At 34.8% G+C, this 22,315-nt stretch overlaps 1 protein-coding gene across 2 annotated transcripts in view; it reads left to right on the forward strand.

Annotated features, from left to right (window-relative positions):
* Positions 1 to 22,315, forward strand: part of LOC118202470 (endoribonuclease LACTB2) — a 58,434-nt gene that overhangs the window by 34,311 nt on the left and 1,808 nt on the right. For both annotated transcript variants that reach the window (XM_085824459.1, XM_035374655.2), the window contains exons 5-6: positions 9,953 to 10,177; positions 21,455 to 21,536. In XM_085824459.1, the coding sequence (XP_085680585.1) occupies positions 9,953 to 10,177; positions 21,455 to 21,536 (307 nt within the window). The remainder of the gene's footprint in view (positions 1 to 9,952; positions 10,178 to 21,454; positions 21,537 to 22,315) is intronic.

A 22,315-nucleotide genomic window follows, 5' to 3' on the forward strand; every position in this document is an offset into this window, starting at 1 on the left:
CAGCACCTTGTGCAACAGGTGCAGATTCGGATGGTATTACACGTTTCGGGCGTCCTCTTTTCTTTAAGGGAACCACTGGAATTACACGAGCTGAGTTTTGCTTATTTCGCTCTTGATATGGTTTCAAGGCTGAAACATGATACTTGCCGAGAATTTTGTCTGGTTCATGAGGATCGGCAATATCATAAGTGGTTGGAGATCTTGTAGTCACTATCACATAAGGACCATCTCTCTTGGGCATGAATTTAGCAGTTTTCTTCAGTGGACCTTTGCTGATTGGGTGGAGGGTGACCCAAACTTTATCTCCAGGAACGAATTTCGGTGTTTCTCTTCGTTTTCTGTCAGCATAGCGTTTCTGTTTATCTTGATGCAATTTGACTCTTTCTCGTACCTGTTGTACATTTCTTGCAAAACGTTTCAAATATGGAGTAATTTCGGGAACAAAATTATCGTTCTCAATTACGGCTTTTATATCATGCTTTACATCATCTAAGGTTCGTAACTCTCGTGCAAATTGAAGAAAAGAAGCAGAATGTCCAGTTGAATCACATTTGGCTGTATTCAAAGCAAACCTTATTAATGGCAGTTTATCCTTCCATGACTGATGGTCGTTACCAACAAGTATTGCTAAACGTGGTTTCAGATCTCTATTCTTCCTTTCAACTGGGTTAGATTGTGGGTGATAGAAAGGAGTAAGACTTTGATCAATGTTCAAGATATAGCATAGTTGTTGCATAACAGCACTAGTAAACTGGGTACCATTATCACTTATTATTTTCTTGGGTAACCCAAATCGAAGGGCGACTTCCTCCAAAAGAATAGTGGCACATTCTCTGGCCGTGGCTTCCTTTAAAGCAAATAGTTCTGTCCACTTCGTAGCACAGTCCTGCACAATAAAAATCCATTTTTCACCAGACGGTGTTTCAGGAAGGGGACCGAAAAGATCAATTGACAAGGTCTCAAAACGTTGAGCATAGACTGGAGTTTGAAGTAAGCCAGATGGCTTTTGATTAGTGGTTTCTCCCCCTACTTTGAAGACAGTGTGATGTTTGTTAAGCAATGCATCAGTTGCAAGCCGTTGGGCTGTAGTTAGTTGTTGTCCTTCATTTTCTCGTAGTTCGCAGTTGTTTACAACAACTGGGGTTTCTTCCAGTACTTGGGATTGATGAGGTTTCATGAAGCTATATTTTCTTCGAGGTTCATCAGAAAAGTTCCACTTATTTTCAGCAAGATTTAAAACAATTTTAGCTTTTTGAAGAAAGTCAATTCCTAACAGAGTCGTTATTTTTGGCATCAGGCAACACAAGGAGTGGAGTTTTGAACTCTCTGCCTTCGAGAAGAATGATTTGTTCGGTGCGAAGTACCTCTTTTTCAGATACCAAACCATCGGCGAAAGACACCTGTAGTGTTGTCTTTTCAAATACTGCATCTTATTTCTGCAGAATATGATAGAGGGATTCACTCTCAATTGAGTGACTAGCACCAGTGTCGGCGAAAGCTGTACCGGAAAAACCACCAATACTAATTGGAAATACAGCAGTCCGAGTGGAAGATAAACAGGATCGGATTTGGATAGTGCCAAAATTTGATGAATTTGAAGTCTCTGGGGGGTTACAGTCTGAACATTTAGACTTGATAAAACCAGTTTTTCCGCACCCATAGCATGTTAAAGGAGGTCGCGTTCCTTCTATTTGTTGCTGACCACGATTTAAAAAGGTTTTATGACTTCCCTGTACGTCACTTGTTCGATTTTCTACTTTGTGTTTGGATGGATTAGTCGGTTTGTAAGAATAGTTCCGCCTGCCAGGAAGTTGAGTTTTATAGTTCGTATTTTTAACACGTACAGCTTCATAATCATCCAATTTCTGTACTAATTCAGATGAACTCTTTATTTTTCCCCAAGTATCAATAAAATGCTCCTTAACATCACTACTGACTCTTCTTTTAAGCTGATCTGTCAGGACCAAGTCTTTGAGTGATTCAAAGTCTGTAACATCGAGACTATGGAGCCACTCTTCGAGATAATTGTTGAATTCGTAAGTAAAATCTTTCCATAAAGACCCAGGGTGTTTTTGGTGTGTAGTAAGTTTAATTCGAAATGATTCAGCATTTAATTTGAATCTTTGTAGCAGAATCTTCTTGATGTAAGAATAATCTTCTAATTTGTCTTTTGGTTCTCTTAAAATAATTTGCGAAATGTCTATAGGCAGAAGAGGTAGGAGATGAGTGATGTAATCTATTTGTTTTATATTAACTTTCTCACATTGTCTTTCAAAAATTTGCAGGTAGGTTGCAATGTCAGAAGTTCCTGTAAATTTAGGGATTAGGTGTTGAATATTTGTTATATAGCTGCATTTGAAGCAAAGGCGGCATAGTTAGGGTTTGACCTAGCAGCTGCCAGGTTTAATTTTAAACGTTCCAATTCTAATAAAAGTTCTTGTTCTTTTCTTTGACGTGTCTCCAGATCGTTGCTTTCACGTTGTTTTTGTTGTCTAGTTTCGATTAAAGTTTCCAGAAGATTCCTGGTAAAAGCCTCATCATAAGTGTCAGAATTGACAATAAGATCTTTAAGATCTATTACTCGCATAGTGTCGTTTACAGTGAAACCCAGTTCTGCAGCGAGAGTTTTTAAATCCTCTTTTCGTGCTTTGGCAAGGTAAGCCATAATTATATGAGAGGTCAGGGGGGAGGGAAAAGATGAAGTTGAATTTGTTGTTATTTCGATTTTATTCACAATACAGTATTTTAGAATTAATAATTATACCTTTAAGTAAAATGTATATACCCCTATTAAACAGCATGTATGAATGTAAACAATGTTACTCGTACATTTATATACCACTATTAAACAGTATTTATAAATGTAAACAATAATACTCACAAAATTTATTATTTCGGAGTCGTAAAAATATCATAAAATGCACTCATAAATTCAACTTGTATCAAGAAAATAACATATAATAAATTGCTCAAAAATTGTTTACTACTTAGCAAAACATACAAAACATACATAAATGTCTTACCATAAGCTTTTATATTCAAGCTGAATTCTTCGAAATCTTAATCTTAACAAAATATTAAGCTGATTAAGCAACACACACTTAGTAACTCTTTTACTTTATTTAAATAGTCATTCGATTTTATTCATAATTATTTCCTTTCGCTTCAAGAAATATTTTCAAGACATGCATTCATTAAAGGAAAACAATGGTATTTTCTTAAAGTATTATACTATAATCATTTTCTCAAAATGTTCGTCGAAAGATAAATCAACAAGTACAATATTTTATTTTATGCAGAATAAAACATTTAATAAGGAACAACAGCATTCAAAGGAAATAAAAATAATAAAAGATTTGACGTAAACACATCATAAATCATCGCTAGTCTAAACGTTTCCGCGGGGGGGAAAACATCTGCTGCTGTATGCAGAAGCGAAACTAATAAATTCTAATGAACAACGTCAATGAATATATTCAAACTTTAACATCAAAACATGTATTCAGTGAAACAATATTATCTACAAATTAATTTAATATGCGCATTAACATTTTAAAATAACGCGCATTAACATTTTAAAATAACAAATTACAGTTCAAGAAATAACGTTTGGTTAACAGAAAGCCGTTTGCTTTCGTTTAATACTCTTATGTAGTATCAATAAATGAGATTTCAGTAAAGAATTTACATTTGCTTTAAGAAGCAGCTTATAATAAATCATCAGTTTAAAAGAACTTTAAACTCAGATTAAACGATAATGTAAACGAAACTTATCTTTTCCATTGAAATTGTCCAGTTGATGATTCGATGTGCTAGCAGCACGGTATGACAATTTTAATTCCAGAATTGGTTTCCAGAATATTTGACCAGTAGTCCACACCTGAAAAGAAACTGAGCCGATCTCCAGCAACTAAAAGTTAAATTCGGGAGTAAGAGCTTGTTAAAGCCAAACAGAAATTCTAAACATTTTGTTGCGCCATTTTGGATTCAAATTTAGTTGGTCGCCAATGTGATGTAGCCGTTCCTCAATAGACACTAATGTCGGCTAGCTTTAAAAGGATTTATTAACAGAGCACACAGGAACGGTTACAAACAAAAGAAATATACATAAAAATGAAACATATACCAAATGGAACATCAAACATTGAGAATAACATAACATAGTAAGCTATCATCATGGCGGCTGGAGGTCGACTGACGTTTTTTCATATCGCCACGAGATGGCGTTTAAATAAAATAGTTCGGTTACAGTTCATGAGTTCATGGCGTGAATAAAATAGTTCAGTTACACTTAAATAGGTCTGTTACATCCTCCCCCTCTGACTTCGTAGACGTCTCGGCAAGAAGGCAGGAACTGACATTTGTCTACTTTGTGCAGCGGGCGGAGAATCAGGTGAATGGGCTCCAGTTTGACGAGGAGTAGATTTTGCGTCATCAGCACCTTGTGCAACAGGTGCAGATTCGGATGGTATTACACGTTTCGGGCGTCCTCTTTTCTTTAAGGGAACCACTGGAATTACACGAGCTGAGTTTTGCTTATTTCGCTCTTGATATGGTTTCAAGGCTGAAACATGATACTTGCCGAGAATTTTGTCTGGTTCATGAGGATCGGCAATATCATAAGTGGTTGGAGATCTTGTAGTCACTATCACATAAGGACCATCTCTCTTGGGCATGAATTTAGCAGTTTTCTTCAGTGGACCTTTGCTGATTGGGTGGAGGGTGACCCAAACTTTATCTCCAGGAACGAATTTCGGTGTTTCTCTTCGTTTTCTGTCAGCATAGCGTTTCTGTTTATCTTGATGCAATTTGACTCTTTCTCGTACCTGTTGTACATTTCTTGCAAAACGTTTCAAATATGGAGTAATTTCGGGAACAAAATTATCGTTCTCAATTACGGCTTTTATATCATGCTTTACATCATCTAAGGTTCGTAACTCTCGTGCAAATTGAAGAAAAGAAGCAGAATGTCCAGTTGAATCACATTTGGCTGTATTCAAAGCAAACCTTATTAATGGCAGTTTATCCTTCCATGACTGATGGTCGTTACCAACAAGTATTGCTAAACGTGGTTTCAGATCTCTATTCTTCCTTTCAACTGGGTTAGATTGTGGGTGATAGAAAGGAGTAAGACTTTGATCAATGTTCAAGATATAGCATAGTTGTTGCATAACAGCACTAGTAAACTGGGTACCATTATCACTTATTATTTTCTTGGGTAACCCAAATCGAAGGGCGACTTCCTCCAAAAGAATAGTGGCACATTCTCTGGCCGTGGCTTCCTTTAAAGCAAATAGTTCTGTCCACTTCGTAGCACAGTCCTGCACAATAAAAATCCATTTTTCACCAGACGGTGTTTCAGGAAGGGGACCGAAAAGATCAATTGACAAGGTCTCAAAACGTTGAGCATAGACTGGAGTTTGAAGTAAGCCAGATGGCTTTTGATTAGTGGTTTCTCCCCCTACTTTGAAGACAGTGTGATGTTTGTTAAGCAATGCATCAGTTGCAAGCCGTTGGGCTGTAGTTAGTTGTTGTCCTTCATTTTCTCGTAGTTCGCAGTTGTTTACAACAACTGGGGTTTCTTCCAGTACTTGGGATTGATGAGGTTTCATGAAGCTATATTTTCTTCGAGGTTCATCAGAAAAGTTCCACTTATTTTCAGCAAGATTTAAAACAATTTTAGCTTTTTGAAGAAAGTCAATTCCTAACAGAGTCGTTATTTTTGGCATCAGGCAACACAAGGAGTGGAGTTTTGAACTCTCTGCCTTCGAGAAGAATGATTTGTTCGGTGCGAAGTACCTCTTTTTCAGATACCAAACCATCGGCGAAAGACACCTGTAGTGTTGTCTTTTCAAATACTGCATCTTATTTCTGCAGAATATGATAGAGGGATTCACTCTCAATTGAGTGACTAGCACCAGTGTCGGCGAAAGCTGTACCGGAAAAACCACCAATACTAATTGGAAATACAGCAGTCCGAGTGGAAGATAAACAGGATCGGATTTGGATAGTGCCAAAATTTGATGAATTTGAAGTCTCTGGGGGGTTACAGTCTGAACATTTAGACTTGATAAAACCAGTTTTTCCGCACCCATAGCATGTTAAAGGAGGTCGCGTTCCTTCTATTTGTTGCTGACCACGATTTAAAAAGGTTTTATGACTTCCCTGTACGTCACTTGTTCGATTTTCTACTTTGTGTTTGGATGGATTAGTCGGTTTGTAAGAATAGTTCCGCCTGCCAGGAAGTTGAGTTTTATAGTTCGTATTTTTAACACGTACAGCTTCATAATCATCCAATTTCTGTACTAATTCAGATGAACTCTTTATTTTTCCCCAAGTATCAATAAAATGCTCCTTAACATCACTACTGACTCTTCTTTTAAGCTGATCTGTCAGGACCAAGTCTTTGAGTGATTCAAAGTCTGTAACATCGAGACTATGGAGCCACTCTTCGAGATAATTGTTGAATTCGTAAGTAAAATCTTTCCATAAAGACCCAGGGTGTTTTTGGTGTGTAGTAAGTTTAATTCGAAATGATTCAGCATTTAATTTGAATCTTTGTAGCAGAATCTTCTTGATGTAAGAATAATCTTCTAATTTGTCTTTTGGTTCTCTTAAAATAATTTGCGAAATGTCTATAGGCAGAAGAGGTAGGAGATGAGTGATGTAATCTATTTGTTTTATATTAACTTTCTCACATTGTCTTTCAAAAATTTGCAGGTAGGTTGCAATGTCAGAAGTTCCTGTAAATTTAGGGATTAGGTGTTGAATATTTGTTATATAGCTGCATTTGAAGCAAAGGCGGCATAGTTAGGGTTTGACCTAGCAGCTGCCAGGTTTAATTTTAAACGTTCCAATTCTAATAAAAGTTCTTGTTCTTTTCTTTGACGTGTCTCCAGATCGTTGCTTTCACGTTGTTTTTGTTGTCTAGTTTCGATTAAAGTTTCCAGAAGATTCCTGGTAAAAGCCTCATCATAAGTGTCAGAATTGACAATAAGATCTTTAAGATCTATTACTCACATAGTGTCGTTTACAGTGAAACCCAGTTCTGCAGCGAGAGTTTTTAAATCCTCTTTTCGTGCTTTGGCAAGGTAAGCCATAATTATATGAGAGGTCAGGGGGGAGGGAAAAGATGAAGTTGAATTTGTTGTTATTTCGATTTTATTCACAATACAGTATTTTAGAATTAATAATTATACCTTTAAGTAAAATGTATATACCCCTATTAAACAGCATGTATGAATGTAAACAATGTTACTCGTACATTTATATACCACTATTAAACAGTATTTATAAATGTAAACAATAATACTCACAAAATTTATTATTTCGGAGTCGTAAAAATATCATAAAATGCACTCATAAATTCAACTTGTATCAAGAAAATAACATATAATAAATTGCTCAAAAATTGTTTACTACTTAGCAAAACATACAAAACATACATAAATGTCTTACCATAAGCTTTTATATTCAAGCTGAATTCTTCGAAATCTTAATCTTAACAAAATATTAAGCTGATTAAGCAACACACACTTAGTAACTCTTTTACTTTATTTAAATAGTCATTCGATTTTATTCATAATTATTTCCTTTCGCTTCAAGAAATATTTTCAAGACATGCATTCATTAAAGGAAAACAATGGTATTTTCTTAAAGTATTATACTATAATCATTTTCTCAAAATGTTCGTCGAAAGATAAATCAACAAGTACAATATTTTATTTTATGCAGAATAAAACATTTAATAAGGAACAACAGCATTCAAAGGAAATAAAAATAATAAAAGATTTGACGTAAACACATCATAAATCATCGCTAGTCTAAACGTTTCCGCGGGGGGGAAAACATCTGCTGCTGTATGCAGAAGCGAAACTAATAAATTCTAATGAACAACGTCAATGAATATATTCAAACTTTAACATCAAAACATGTATTCAGTGAAACAATATTATCTACAAATTAATTTAATATGCGCATTAACATTTTAAAATAACGCGCATTAACATTTTAAAATAACAAATTACAGTTCAAGAAATAACGTTTGGTTAACAGAAAGCCGTTTGCTTTCGTTTAATACTCTTATGTAGTATCAATAAATGAGATTTCAGTAAAGAATTTACATTTGCTTTAAGAAGCAGCTTATAATAAATCATCAGTTTAAAAGAACTTTAAACTCAGATTAAACGATAATGTAAACGAAACTTATCTTTTCCGTTGAAATTGTCCAGTTGATGATTCGATGTGCTAGCAGCACGGTATGACAATTTTAATTCCAGAATATTTGACCAGTAGTCCACACCTGAAAAGAAACTGAGCCGATCTCCAGCAACTAAAAGTTAAATTCGGGAGTAAGAGCTTGTTAAAGCCAAACAGAAATTCTAAACATTTTGTTGCGCCATTTTGGATTCAAATTTAGTTGGTCGCCAATGTGATGTAGCCGTTCCTCAATAGACACTAATGCCGGCTAGCTTTAAAAGGATTTATTAACAGAGCACACAGGAACGGTTACAAACAAAAGAAATATACATAAAAATGAAACATATACCAAATGGAACATCAAACATTGAGAATAACATAACATAGTAAGCTATCATCATGGCGGCTGGAGGTCGACTGACGTTTTTTCATATCGCCACGAGATGGCGTTTAAATAAAATAGTTCGGTTACAGTTCATGAGTTCATGGCGTGAATAAAATAGTTCAGTTAGACTTAAATAGGTCTGTTACAACATGACGCTTTTGGCTGTTTTTATGTGTTTACAGGCCTGGTCAGTGTTTGTCTTGCATCCATTCTTCCAATCACATGTCATTTTTTTTTTGCAATCTCTAAAATGGCTTTGCATTAACATGTTCTATTGCCTATGAAAATTTTAACCAGCTACTCACACAATGCTTGAAATTAAAATTTGAAACACTCTCATGCACTTCTTTTCATATATGCTAAAAGAAAGAGTGAAAAAAATTTTATATATTTTTTGTTCTAAGGTGACTACAATTGGACTACATGATAATGTTGACTTTGAGCTACCAACCAAGTACAGTCAAAAATCTTTAATCCGGACTCGTCGGGACTTCGGCGGTTCCGGATTATAGATCATCAACTTAAATCTGATAAGATGGCATGCAGAAATTATAAAATTAAAAATATGAAACAAGTAATTTATGAAATAAAGAGCAATTATGATCTAAATCTATCATATCAAGACGGAGTACATTGAGATGAAATACTACATTTAGTTAGGAATTATAAGCCGAATAAAATAAAAACATCTGCTCTGAAGATAAGAATAGTGCTGACAGATCAACTTCCAGTTCATTGCATGCCGCGACGTCCTCCCCTCCCCGCAGAGCAGCGTGAAATTGATAAACAGATTTCGGAATGGTTAGAGAAACAAAGGATATGCCTTTATCCATTTTTTGCAGCAATTCCACTTCTTGTTTGATGGACATCGAAACATGCTTTCACTTTGTAGATCCTTTGGCAGCTCCAGAATTAGAAATTCTTTTTGACATAATCAAAAGTTCAAGCTTACTTTATAAAATTGCTCTAACAGTCTGCAAAAAATAATAAGCCAGATCGAATTTGAAGATTAAGGAACAACGCAATCTGCAACATTAACTGAAATAGATAATTAGATAATTTTAGCCTAGCGTATATTGTCCGTTATACATTAAACGTATTATGCGCATGCGTAAACGTATTATGCATTTACACATGCGCAGAAAGTTTGTAGCTTTGAGGTCCGGATTATGGACGTACGGATTAAAGACTTTTGACTGTAGTACCTATCATACTAATAAAATTAATGTAAAGCATTTTTATAGTTACTGTTTTAATTTGTTCTGCTAGTGTATTAATGAGATATTTATTGCTAGTGACATATTTAGTAGAATGTTTTGAGTAATCATGAAGAACTAATTGTTTTTGTACTAATGACTTCATTTTTAGGTATTTGAAGATTTGCATGATTATATTCAAACTTTAGAAAAAATTCTGAAGCTTGAGCCTGAACGAATTTATCCAGGGCATGGACCAGTTATTCACAACCCAAAAAGCAAAATTGTTGAATATATCCAGCATAGATTAGAGAGAGAAAAACAGATCTTGAGTGCTCTAGAACAAGTACAACCTGAAGGTTTAACTGCTGAGGAGCTAGTGAAGATCATATATATTGTAAGTTTAAAAGTAATTGTTTAGTTTTTCCTTTATAATAATCATTCATTGCTATCAGCTATCAAATTATTTTTTTAAATATTAAATTTATTATGTATAGTGGAAATATATAGTATAATGGAAATTCAAAATAATAATTAAAAAAAAAAAAAATAGCAGCTAAAGAAAGATTTATTGAAAAATTAAATCTCGGTATTTTTTTTTTGGTCAAGTGTATCAGTGATGACCAGCTTCTGAACATATAAGGCCAGCTGAAAATGTTTTAGTGCTGCAGGTCACATAATATGTTTTATTAATTCAGTTTTTCAGAATATATCTGAGAAACGCAAATATAGCTTCTTTTAAGATTGAAGTAAATTAATATGAAAATTTTGGTAAATCAAATAAAATATAGATAGAACAACTTTGTTCAAATAGAACAACTTTGTTATCATGATCGTTTGTTAAACTGCATATATAAGAAATTCAGCGCTATTTTCAATATGTTTTTCTCTTCTTTTTTTTTCCCAAGTAAAATATTCAGAAAATGAACTTGATTGATACTTATGCAAACTAACAAATGGTACTTTCTGATTATCCATACATCCACGCCACATTATTGGTAATTTTGTGAACAGGTGAAAAATGTTTGTTTGGCTATCTTTATGGTTTATGGGTTCTATTCTGTTCATAAACAATAATAAAAAGAAATTTTTTCTGAAAAATAAGAAATTTTATGAGAAAAATTAAAAGTCTGTTTACATTTTAACAGCCAGCAAGCATTGTTCAGGGAAATGATGGTGAATATAAACCATGCAAATCCACGTGCACTTAAATTATATATGTGTATGGGGTATGCACATCATGTGAATTGGCTTTTGCCTTCTGTGCACTAGAAAATATACCAATAGTATAGCAGTTTTACCACAGCCTGTCACTGGTGGAGCATAGATTCAGAAAGTACTTAACAAACTAAACAAAGTCAATTTATAACCTATATGAAATCTAGTCTAAAGTTTCCAAACTGATGGTTTCATGCTTCATCAAATCCTGGTTATTGCACTTAACTACAGTCTAATCCTAGTTATACACTTAATTATCCCCGATGGGATAGCTGGTCTGGTTGACCAGTGACTGATTCATTCATTACCAGAAGTGAGATAGTACATTATATTATCTAAAGGAACTGTCATCTTTTTGAATGCTAAAGGATTGGTCATTGAAACCATGAAATTTTGACTTCAAATTTCAAGATGAGGCATGTTGCTTCAAAGTTCATGCACAGAATCCTGAGTGCTGACCTTAAACAGCAAAAACTTGATATTTGATTGGAGCTCAAAAAGTTGCTACTAATAAGTCCAGCTTTTTGTTGAAATGTCATTTCAGATAATGAAACCTGAGTCGTGTGTCTAAAATTGAAAATGAAGCTGAAGTAGCAAATCACGAGAAGTTCTGAGCATGCTACAAAAAAATAACGTCCAGGAATGTTTCAAAAATTGTCAAAGCTAAAGAGACCATTGTCAAGCCTCAGAGAGGGACTGTTTTGAAGATAATGGAGGCCACTGTTATGTAAAATGAAGTCCGGTGCCACAGTGGCTAGCGCATCACGCAGCAGGTCCTGGGTTCGATCCCTGGGCTGGGCAAGGTTGACTCAGCCTTTCATCTCCTGAGTGGGTCGATAAAATGAGTACCAAGTTTGCTTGAGGACTAAACACTGGGTGTCCTACGACAAGCTGACCACTTGTTCAGGGCATATGCTTGCGCACCCAGGGGCCCACGGTCAAGAAAACAGATATTGGGGCACTGTAAGCCTTGGCCCACTAGAGCTGTTTGCCACTGAGTTTAGTTTTACTTATGCCAAATATGGTTAATCATGTTTTAAGTAATCAGTCTGAAAACTTTCTGACTGTACACTGTGTTGAATGCCTGCACTGTAAATCATCAGGGAAAGGTAAGAAGTATACGTGAACCAGAAAATATTAACAACTGGTAAACCAAGTTAATTTTGTAATGGGAAAAGAACTCTGACATTGTTATTTAACTCATTCAATAAATCTCAAAACACATTATAAAGTTAGGACTGTAGCTTTTATTTCACAACTCTAGAACTCTTTCAACTCAAGCCACAATGGCGCGGGAACACATACTGGGTTTATTCCTTTTTTGCACAGCTTTGCCCTTTGGTAGCATTTCTACTTTTCACAGTTTATAAACAAGGGAGATAAGACTGAACAACCTCATTCATCCTGCTGGGAGAATATTATTTGGTAATTTTAAATATGTTGAATGACAAAAAATGATGAGAAATTTGTCTTTGGGCAGTAGATTAACTTTTCTGGATGGTTAACTCTTTGTAAAACATACTAGAAGTCAAGGAGACCAAGCCATCAGCATCTTCGGAGATAATCGTTAGTGGTCTAGAGTTCATAAAGACGTATGCATTGCAATTAACTGTATTAGAGTTCTTAAAAATCTAAGCCTGCTCGTCCCAATAATCTTCTTAAAATTTGTTTGTGCAGACACTTAATCGCTTCTATCAGTCACCCCACCATGGTACACCTGGAAGGTTGAATTTCCATGTTATGTTCTTCTTTGAATTTCCATGTTATGTTTCTTTTTGTTACAGATTTTTTCATGCATAGGTTCAGTAAAGCTGCACAGAAATTCATGCCTCGGTCACTGTAGCCTATTTCTTTCAATAAATCCCCTTAGAGTTTGCAAAAATACTTCTGATGACAATGATGTTATTAATTTGAAGTGAACTGCTCTTTAAACTGCATAAGTGTTCAGCATAATTCAACATTTTCCTCCATGTTTCAAATGCAAGGGACTGGGTAGATCAACACTGGTAACCTTGACCTGCAATGCATCTCTAATTCGATATTCTAGCAAAGCGGGAGATTCTGACTGAATGGAGTTCATGACAAATCTTCTGCATCTAGTACAATGCAATGTTATGCATTGGATGGATTTTCTACTCTTCAGCATCCAGTAGTACCTCTTCAGAAGTCCACATACCTCTCCAGTAGGTTATTCATCAATATTTTGGACACTGACATGGTTTAACTCTTTGTGTTTCCATTCAATTAATTTCTGCATGATGTAATGATTTCCATGCAGCATAATAGGCATATGAAAATCTGTACTATCTTTGCTTCTAAGGACAGGATACTTCACTCTTAAAAGACCTTCTTTATCCACCATAGGATGTAATCTTTCGTGAAATGACCTTAAGTTCTTTTAGGAAACTCTTTCATTTGAACTATTTTCATCAAGAATATTTTGCCATGCTTCAGTTCTCAATAACTTTAAGCAAGAAGAGTATTTTTGATAAAACTTTTTCGTGTTTTCTGTGTTCAAGGCAGAAATGATTGACTTCTTCTTTTTTGAGTTCATGACTTGCCATTAAGGGAGAGTTTGTGCTCTGGCCATTCGCTCATGAAGGTTTTCAAAAATTCAAGACCTTCCCACCAGATGGATTTGAGTAAGGTATCAGCATAGCAACCCCACAATGGGAGGCCAACAGGATTGATGCTTCCTGGTACAAACTTCCAGCTAGCTGCGTTGCTCAAAGATCTAATTTCATTGACACGGTTCGTAACAAACATGTCCCAAGCTTTGTGGTTTTTGATTCAGAATAAGGCATTCATAGAATCTGTCCACTAGAAAATTTGAGTACTGTCGTAGGAAAATCCTTTTTTATGGAATTTGTCTGCGTAACTCCCAAACAGCATGCTAGGAGCTCAAGTCTGGAAATTAAGACAAGTTTCAAAGGTGCTATGCGAGCACTAGCTTGCACCAGTTGATATTTTATGGCAAAATCATTTTCTCATCTAAGATATACAAGTCACATTAGCGTGTTGTGATGCATCACAAAACACGTGAAAGGAGAAATTAGTATCCAGGTCAGAGCTATTCAATATTCTTCTAAGAATTGTGATATCTTGCAAAAACTTCAATTCATTTTTCCATTTTAAGAATTTTTTTTGAGATCATGGGGTAGTCTGGTATCCAACAACAATTTTCTTCGCCAGCATTCTTGTGTCAAGATGTTTCGAATCAAAATGACAGGACAAAGAAAACCTATAGGATTGAATATCAGACTAGCTAAAGAAAGAATAATTCCCCTTTTCAAAATTACGTTTCCATAATCATTAAATTTCAGATCACAGTATAGATTATCCTTCATCTCTTCCATTCCTGGCAACACAATAATTAACTTTATCAAGATTTCGTGTTCTAGAATCTAGTTACTTTACACCCTTTCCTCAAACTGGCCTAGTGCTCATTCTTACTCACGTTTACTGATTTTTTTTTTTCAATTAAAATATACATTATGCTCATTAATTCTCCAAACAGAAAATCTAATAAATTGTCTGGTTTAGGTTCAGCAGGGATACAAAATAGTTTAGGTATAGCCTGCTTAGGCCAGTGAAGCACTGATAGTTCAGCTAGTTTCCCTAGTGAAGAAAGCAAACCCTTTCAGGCTTCCTAGTGATGATATTGAAATATCTGTCCATGACAGCCTTAGGTTGCTTGGCAGAGCTGGGTTCTAACAGATTGTAAGCAGGAATAGAATGCAAGACTGGGTTGCTAATCTGTTAATGTTGATAAAAATATTTTGCCGAAATATGCTCAAGAAAACATCTAAGGGTAGAATTTTGAGGTCAGAAGAGTACTTTATTCTGGACAAATCAGTGAGGTTTTGTGAGGGTATGAAACATAACACTGTGGAAAACTTCGATTTTCTTAAAGATGTCAGTTGACTAGATGGGTGCAGCATACGTAAGGATTGGCAGGTTGGGTACTGGAATAGAGGAGGAGCTTGTTTTTTAGAGAGAGGTTGCTTCGTCGGAACATCAGTTGCATAAGTTAGGTTCTAGTAGTTCTGGCTTTGGCTATTGCATGGTTAATGTGAATACTTCAGAGTAGCTTCACATCCAGATAAACTCCTAGATATTTGTAATAGTTCACCAAAAGTACATTTTCATCATAGAGATTGAGGGGTTGGAGTTGACTATGGACATTCCTCTTTCTGGAAAAGAAGACTGTGGCAGTACTTTTGGTGGCATTAATTTTGATTTTCCAGTCAATGAGCCAGTACTCTAAATCTGACAAGTATTGCTGGAGCTGACTGAGTATGAGCTGCAGTAATATGGTTATCATATCTCAGTCCTCTTCACTGTGCAAGATACCACAATTAACAAGTGCAAGATCGACACTTAACTGTGGTATGTTGTTGGCATACAGGTTGAAAAGGCATGGCACTATGACTGCCATGGGGGATGCCAGTAAGGATAGGGTGGGGTGGGGGCAATGAATATTTTACTTTGACAGGGACAAAACGATTAATTAGGTATGAATACATTAGATGCACAAAGTTTATCGAAATACCAAGTCACATGAGCTTGTACAAAATACTAACACCTATCGAAAGTCTTAGCTACATCTAAGTAAACAATAGCAGTAGGCTTTCCTTTGTGAAAACCTGTATGAATGATTTACACTACTCTCAGTAGTTAGGTCTGAGTGGAGTGTTTAGCACGGAAGCCAAATTGTTGTGCAATAATAGTATTTTGACTTCGGCAGAAATCATTCAAGTATCTAAGCAATATGGCTTCGTAATTTTACTAAGTGAAGACAGGACGATGATCGGTGTATAATTTTGAGGGACCTACGGTCCTGTCCAGGTTTTAGAATACAAGCATTCTTCCAGCTAGTAGGAAAATATTTTAACCTTAGCATGGAATTAAACAAAAGTGGTAGGTAAAATATAAATATGACTGCAAGATTTATAATCTTGCTATTAGAAATATTATTCAATTCAGGCACTTTCATAGGGGTGAGATTATGTATAACAAGCACAATCTCGGTTATTATTGTGGTTATGTTTCCCTCTGGTGTGGCGGCTGAAGAGAGAAAATTTTCAAGCTGTTGTAGAACTTCCCGTGAATGTATCGAACAGGAGTCCAGAGTTCAGGGAAAATTGTTCCTGGAGGCTATCGGCTAAAGGCTAACAGCTTCTCAGTGTCTGTTATTGCCATCTGGACATTGACCGTGTCCATTAAGGGGGAGATGTTGGATTTGGATTTGTGTAGACGAGCACTTGCTTCCTAGAGGCTGTTGTTTGTAGTCTTTAAGGACTTAATCATTAAATTTCTCATCTGTATACCTTTTATTGTTAGATTAATCTCATTCTTAAGTCTTCACAGTTGTTGTCAAATAGCAGGATCTCGGAATCAATGCCAATCTCTGCGAAGACAGTGTTTCGCTTTACTTTTAATGCTGGCTGGGAGCTGAGGATGATTAGGTCGAAACTTAGAAAAGTGCATCCAAAGAACTTTTTAAAGAGCAGATGAGTTGGTTGATGGCTAAATCTGCTTTCTGATTACTGCTAATTTTGAGACTCCAAAACATGCCAAAAATTGTTCCAATTTGTTGAGATGTGTGCTGGTAAATTTTGCTGCAATTAAGGGTGAGATGAACTGGATAATGGTTAGAGAACAATTCAAGAATCACCTCGATCGAATAATCTAATGGTATGCTTTTAAACAGTGCCAAATCAATAATAAAGGGTGCACCTATGCCACCAGGAAATTGATAATGCGTAAGTACTCCTGCAGCAATAATTTGGATACGGGTGCCTTGAGTCCAAATTTTGAGTTTATTGCCATAGTTGTTGGCATTGACATAGTCCCAACTTCTATGATGCACAATTAAATCTTCTGCAATAATTAGGTTATTTAAAGCTCCGCTAAGTTTTTTTTTTTTTTTTTTTTTTTTTTTTAGATCAGGAATAAAGACAAATCCCTGTTTCGGAGACATATAGCAGAATGCTACATGCTATTGGGGGGATTCGGAATATAAAGTTGGACAATCATTGCCTCTAGGGTGCCCAGTTGCTGAGTAATAATTCCCGCTATGTTTAACAGTGTGTTTTACATAGATAGAAGTACCACCACTAGCATGAATAGTGTCACTGTTGCTATCTGCTCTGTTATTGTCATAGCAGGCGTAATTAGGGATATTTGCATTACGTCCCTCAACCAGATGCACCTCCTAACAAGGAAGATATCCAAGTGGTGCTCATGGATGGAATCCCATAATGAATTTTTGATAGCATGCCGTTTGCATTCCAAAAGCTGATGAGTACTAAATCTTGTCGTCCAGAGTCAAACTTGAGGCCGTAGCAGGTGAATGCTTAGTAGCTCTCTTATACGTAGAATGCCCATTCAGGTCCCTTGAAGACAGTACAGAGTTGGGGCAGTTCCAGAATGCAGCTAGGAGAAGATTTTGTTTGATTCCAAACTGCCTTGATATCAGGAACACACATCTGAGGGTGTCGGTGCAAGAGTTGTTGTCAGGGACGACATCTGGGGCTAGAACCTGGGCTGAGCTATTGCAGTGGCAGGAGCAGGATGTTCAGGAACAGGCCTGCTGTACTGGGATTAGTTTGTGGAGAAGCTACTTTTTTGGAGAAAAGTGGGCCGTGCTGCTGAATGCAGCAGGAGCGGGAGCGCGGAAATAAACTTAGTTCCAGTTTGTGGTGTGAAGACCAGAATAGCTGGTGCAGGTGTTGGGCTCTTCATAGTCCTTGGTGCAGTCTCGGAATCCTGAGAAGTGAAGTCCAGCATATCTCAGGCAGTGGACTGGGAGAATGCAGGCAGCAGAACTGTGAAAACTTCTAGCACACCCAGCACTGGCTTGGGCATCCTTTCTTTTTTTTTTTCCCACTAAATATCAAGTTCTATGATCTTGTCTTCTTTGAATATGTCATATACAGAGAGAATTGGATTCTGTTTTACTAAAAATAAATGCATGGGGTGTTGGGACTTATATCTCCTGAGCTGTATTACTTATAACAGAATAGCCTATGAGAGTAAGTTCATTTTTAATCCTGTCAGCACTAGTCTTCAAATTATGCATTTAACAAGGTCTGTCCTGCTTAAGATGGAATGATTAAATTCAGCACCCTGGTTCGTTAGAACATTAGCGACAGCATGATAATTCTTATCAGAATTCTTAAGTACTTTCACTTCATATGGCATCGAACAGATGGTATCTGTTCCCTGAACGACTTTTACCAAAATTTCCAGTCATTAGGTTCCACAAAAAATGCAGTATTGCCCTCTGACTGGGTGGAGGGATTGTGCTCTTGTCCTGCTGCAAATTAGCTTCATCAATTTTCCCTGCTCGTCAGAGGGGGGCAGTGTGAGACTGGTTTGGCTGTCAACCTTGTTGGCTCCAAAATGGAGGCAAAACTGTAGTTTTAGTCTCAAGAACTGTTTTTTGTACTTATTTCCTTATTAAATGTCGGGCAGGCTATAAAAAACCTTCTGAATTGGTAACTCTGGGTTTTTTTTAGGTGTTTTTAACCTTTAATAGGTGTTGATTTTTTAGCTTTGTTTGGGGGGACTATTATTAGAATGTTTCAGGCGTCAGATATAGACTTAGATTTTAAACTTTCATTTCCAGGGATATTGCAGCTTCTTGGATTGGGACTCTGTCCAAGTTCACCAAATACCTTAAGAACATTGATTTACTTATTTTTCTATTGCATTGCAGATGTTAAATGTATGCATAATGTCCTTTTATTTAATTTGCCATTTTTTTTTTTTTTTTTTTTTTTTTTTTTTTGTTTTGATGGTAGTCTTTCAGAACTACTGCTAGTTCTAAAATTTTTGAATGTTTGCACTAGAATAGCTATTTAATTTTTTGGGAGGATTTCTCTTCGAGAGGTTTGCCTTTTATTTGTGTAAGATTGGTTCTGCTTGGTTATGAATTTTAGTACCTGCTTTTAATTTTTCACTGTACTTCATTTCTTCTATGTATCCTTCCAAGTTAGAAAAATAGTTATAAAAGTTTTAAATATGGGATTTTATGAGATCTTTTTTTTTTTTTTTTTTTTTTTTGTTGTTGTTTCTGTTTGAAAGCTTTAAAATGTAAACATTTGAAAATAATTCAACTTTCATTTTGCATTATTAATTTTACAACACAAACCAGCCAGCCAGTCATGTATCCTCACATTTTGTAGTTCTTTTTCTTGCCTTTTTACCATTCATCTTTTTGCTTGCCCTTTTACTATTCATCTTATTTAATGAAAGGCAGCTTTGCATGCTCAGAAGCTCAATATTTTTAATGTGTCAGCTTGTGCCACATGCATAACAGCAGATATGGATATGAACTTTTTTCATCGTTGAATTCAATATTTCCTGTAAAATGCATCTCTGTTCTGCTGAATCTATAAATTTATGGATTCTGCATAGTATGCAATTGATAGTTTTTTTAAATTGAAATTATTCATATTAATCCTTTAGAAATTCACTTTATACTGATTTGTCACATGAAAATGCATTCAGCAGTAAAATGAAAGTTAAATATGTGCACTGCATTTACAAAGTTCAAGAATGAGTTCTTTCTTAAAAAATTAAGAAATCAAATTTATTACTTTTTATCTTTTTACATACTTAATTTCTATCAATGCATATTTCATGATATATTTATAGACTTCAAATGTATTTACAGAAGCCAACTGTTAGAATGCTTTTCATTCTGTTGTTACATTTTTCTAAATACTGATAGAAACTATACCAATTCTACAAAACTGGTGTGGAAAAACAAATTTCAGAATTATATATGTAAATACTTTCACCAAAGGAAAAGAAGAATGGAAGTTCAATAATTAAGGGTTACATAAGAATTTAATTTTGTTGAATTTAAAATTTTGCATTTAAACATTGGTACAAATTGGATTATAGCCATTATTTTTATACTTCTTCCCTTTTCTTGAAGGAGCGGCTGAGCTGAAAAGATATGTTTTGGAAATCATAATTTGAGTTTAAAAAATTTGACATGCACAGTCTTTTTTTTAGTATTGTAATCACAAAAAGTTTTGAGTATTTCATTTTGAGTTTTGCATATTTCAACAGAAATATCCACCTTTACCATTCCCAAATCCATTTGGATGATTTTTTTTTTTTTTTTTTTTTTGCATGATGTCTACATTAGACAGAATGAAGGACTGTTTTTTTCCAAAACAGAAGGTACAATGGATTAAAAAGAGATTTTTTCATGACATCTGTACATCTTGCATGTCAAAAACGATTAGCTGTAGAATGTTGAAGTTTTGTATATGAGACTACTACAACACTTTCACTTTTTTATTGCAAATGGCAAAACTAAATGTGCATGTATGTGTATATATTACCATTGGTAATGTAATATATATATATATTACCAATGATGCAAAAATAAAGGCTGAGTAAGGAGTGGGTATATATATATATACGTGAATCAGAAATTATAGTTTAAACTAACGGTAAAAGTTATTAAACATCGTAATAACTTCTCTGGATCATGTCATTTCTAGATCATTCCATTTTGCATGGTCTGTACCGCACTGATGATGTAATAATTGAGAACTGAAACTTTAACTCAAACCAGAACTTTTCTCGTGTGCTTCCATCTTACATAACTACACACTTCAACTTTGCTCTCTACTCTGCTATGATGTAATTTCGATGTCTTGCTTGCTATTGCAATAATATCAAAAATTTAAATGTTCTGTAAAAAGGTACGACTAGAGTTCCAAGTGATTGTGGCCACAAACGTCAACTGGAAAATAAAAATGGAATTAAAACTGGCTCGATTGCTAAGTTCTTAGATTTTTCTAAATCAACATTATAAGCATACTACAAAATCAGAATGTTTCTTCTTCAATATGGATCTACGTACGCATCAACAGTGTTCCGTCTTTTCCTTGTGCTTTTATTAATGACATATATGTAACCACTCCTTACCCGGTCTTTATTTTCGTATCGTTGGTTGCAGTTGCGTACTTCCAATTACAGAAGTGTTTTAAATCATGAAGTATTCATGTTTGGAAAATACCAAATTGAAAAAAGATAATTAATTTTCGACAAATAACTGAATCTGGTTTTTAATGTGGTCTCCTGTACTTATATAAAAGTTTTATACTCGTAATGAAGAAATAAAATTAGAAGTTTGATTCCAGTACGATAAAAATTGACCCAGGTATTTCAAAATTTGCAATTTTTGATGCCATTTGCAACTTGCCTTGAGAGATTGGTTAATTAAGTTAAATTTTCAGTTTCATATATTTTTATTGAGAAATGCCATATAATCAAAGTTATTACAAGATGAAAGTCATCTGACTGATTGATATCTTAAAGAAGGGCAGTCATTCAAAGTATGTAACCTTGCAATCTTTGAGCAATAATATATGTATCAAAGATTATTTAATACAAAATATTTATATATATATATATATATTTTAAGGATACTCCAGAGCACTTGCATAAAGCTGCAGAAACAAATGTATGTCATCATCTGGACAAACTAAAAAAGGGAATGCTTATACGTATGTATTTATTTTTACTATTTTTTTATAAAAGAACATAGTTTTGAAGTGTAAGTTGGTTATATTAAAGAAAAGCTGCTTTACCGTTACTATATATATATTCTTTTGTTAATGTGAAACATTACAACAATATTTAGCTTTACCTTTCATTTGTTTTCTTCCTGATGACATAATTAAAAGTATGCCATTCTAAGATATTTATTATGCTTCTTATCTCTGAAATTTCATGTTTAGGACATTCCGAAGTAATTAATGTAAGTTTACTCACTATATAATATTGTAATTTAACAATTTCAATGGAAAGCTTTATAATTTTATTTACTTTAAGAATACTTACTATAAACAGTTTTTCTGATGTAATGGACATTGATCAATAATAATCCAAGTCATCTCATACTATCATGTAGATAATTAATGCCTTTATCTCTCACAAATATGAAATAACCTTTACCTCTGTATAAGAGTCTTGTGAAACCATACTCTAAAAATATGTTGAACCACAGTTGATTTTTTTCCTTCTTCCCACTGAATATTGCAAAAGATCTTAATGTGAAGAGCCGTTTTCAAAAACTGCCAGTTTGACGATGACAGAACTTCAGTTATCTCTAAAATAAACTGCCTTTCCATTTGGTGATTAAACTGATTATATATGCATCTATGACCTTCAATATCTTTTAAAACATATTATTTTAGTATATTTCTTAAATTAATTATCAAACAATTAGTTTTATCTTCCCTGTATTGTGTTTGAAAATTGTAGCTTGCAAAATTTGAACATT

Source organism: Stegodyphus dumicola, chromosome 9, assembly GCF_044657685.1.
Source record: "Stegodyphus dumicola isolate Sdum_Otavi_A_Nest chromosome 9, ASM4465768v1".
Lineage (NCBI taxonomy): Eukaryota > Metazoa > Arthropoda > Arachnida > Araneae > Eresidae > Stegodyphus > Stegodyphus dumicola.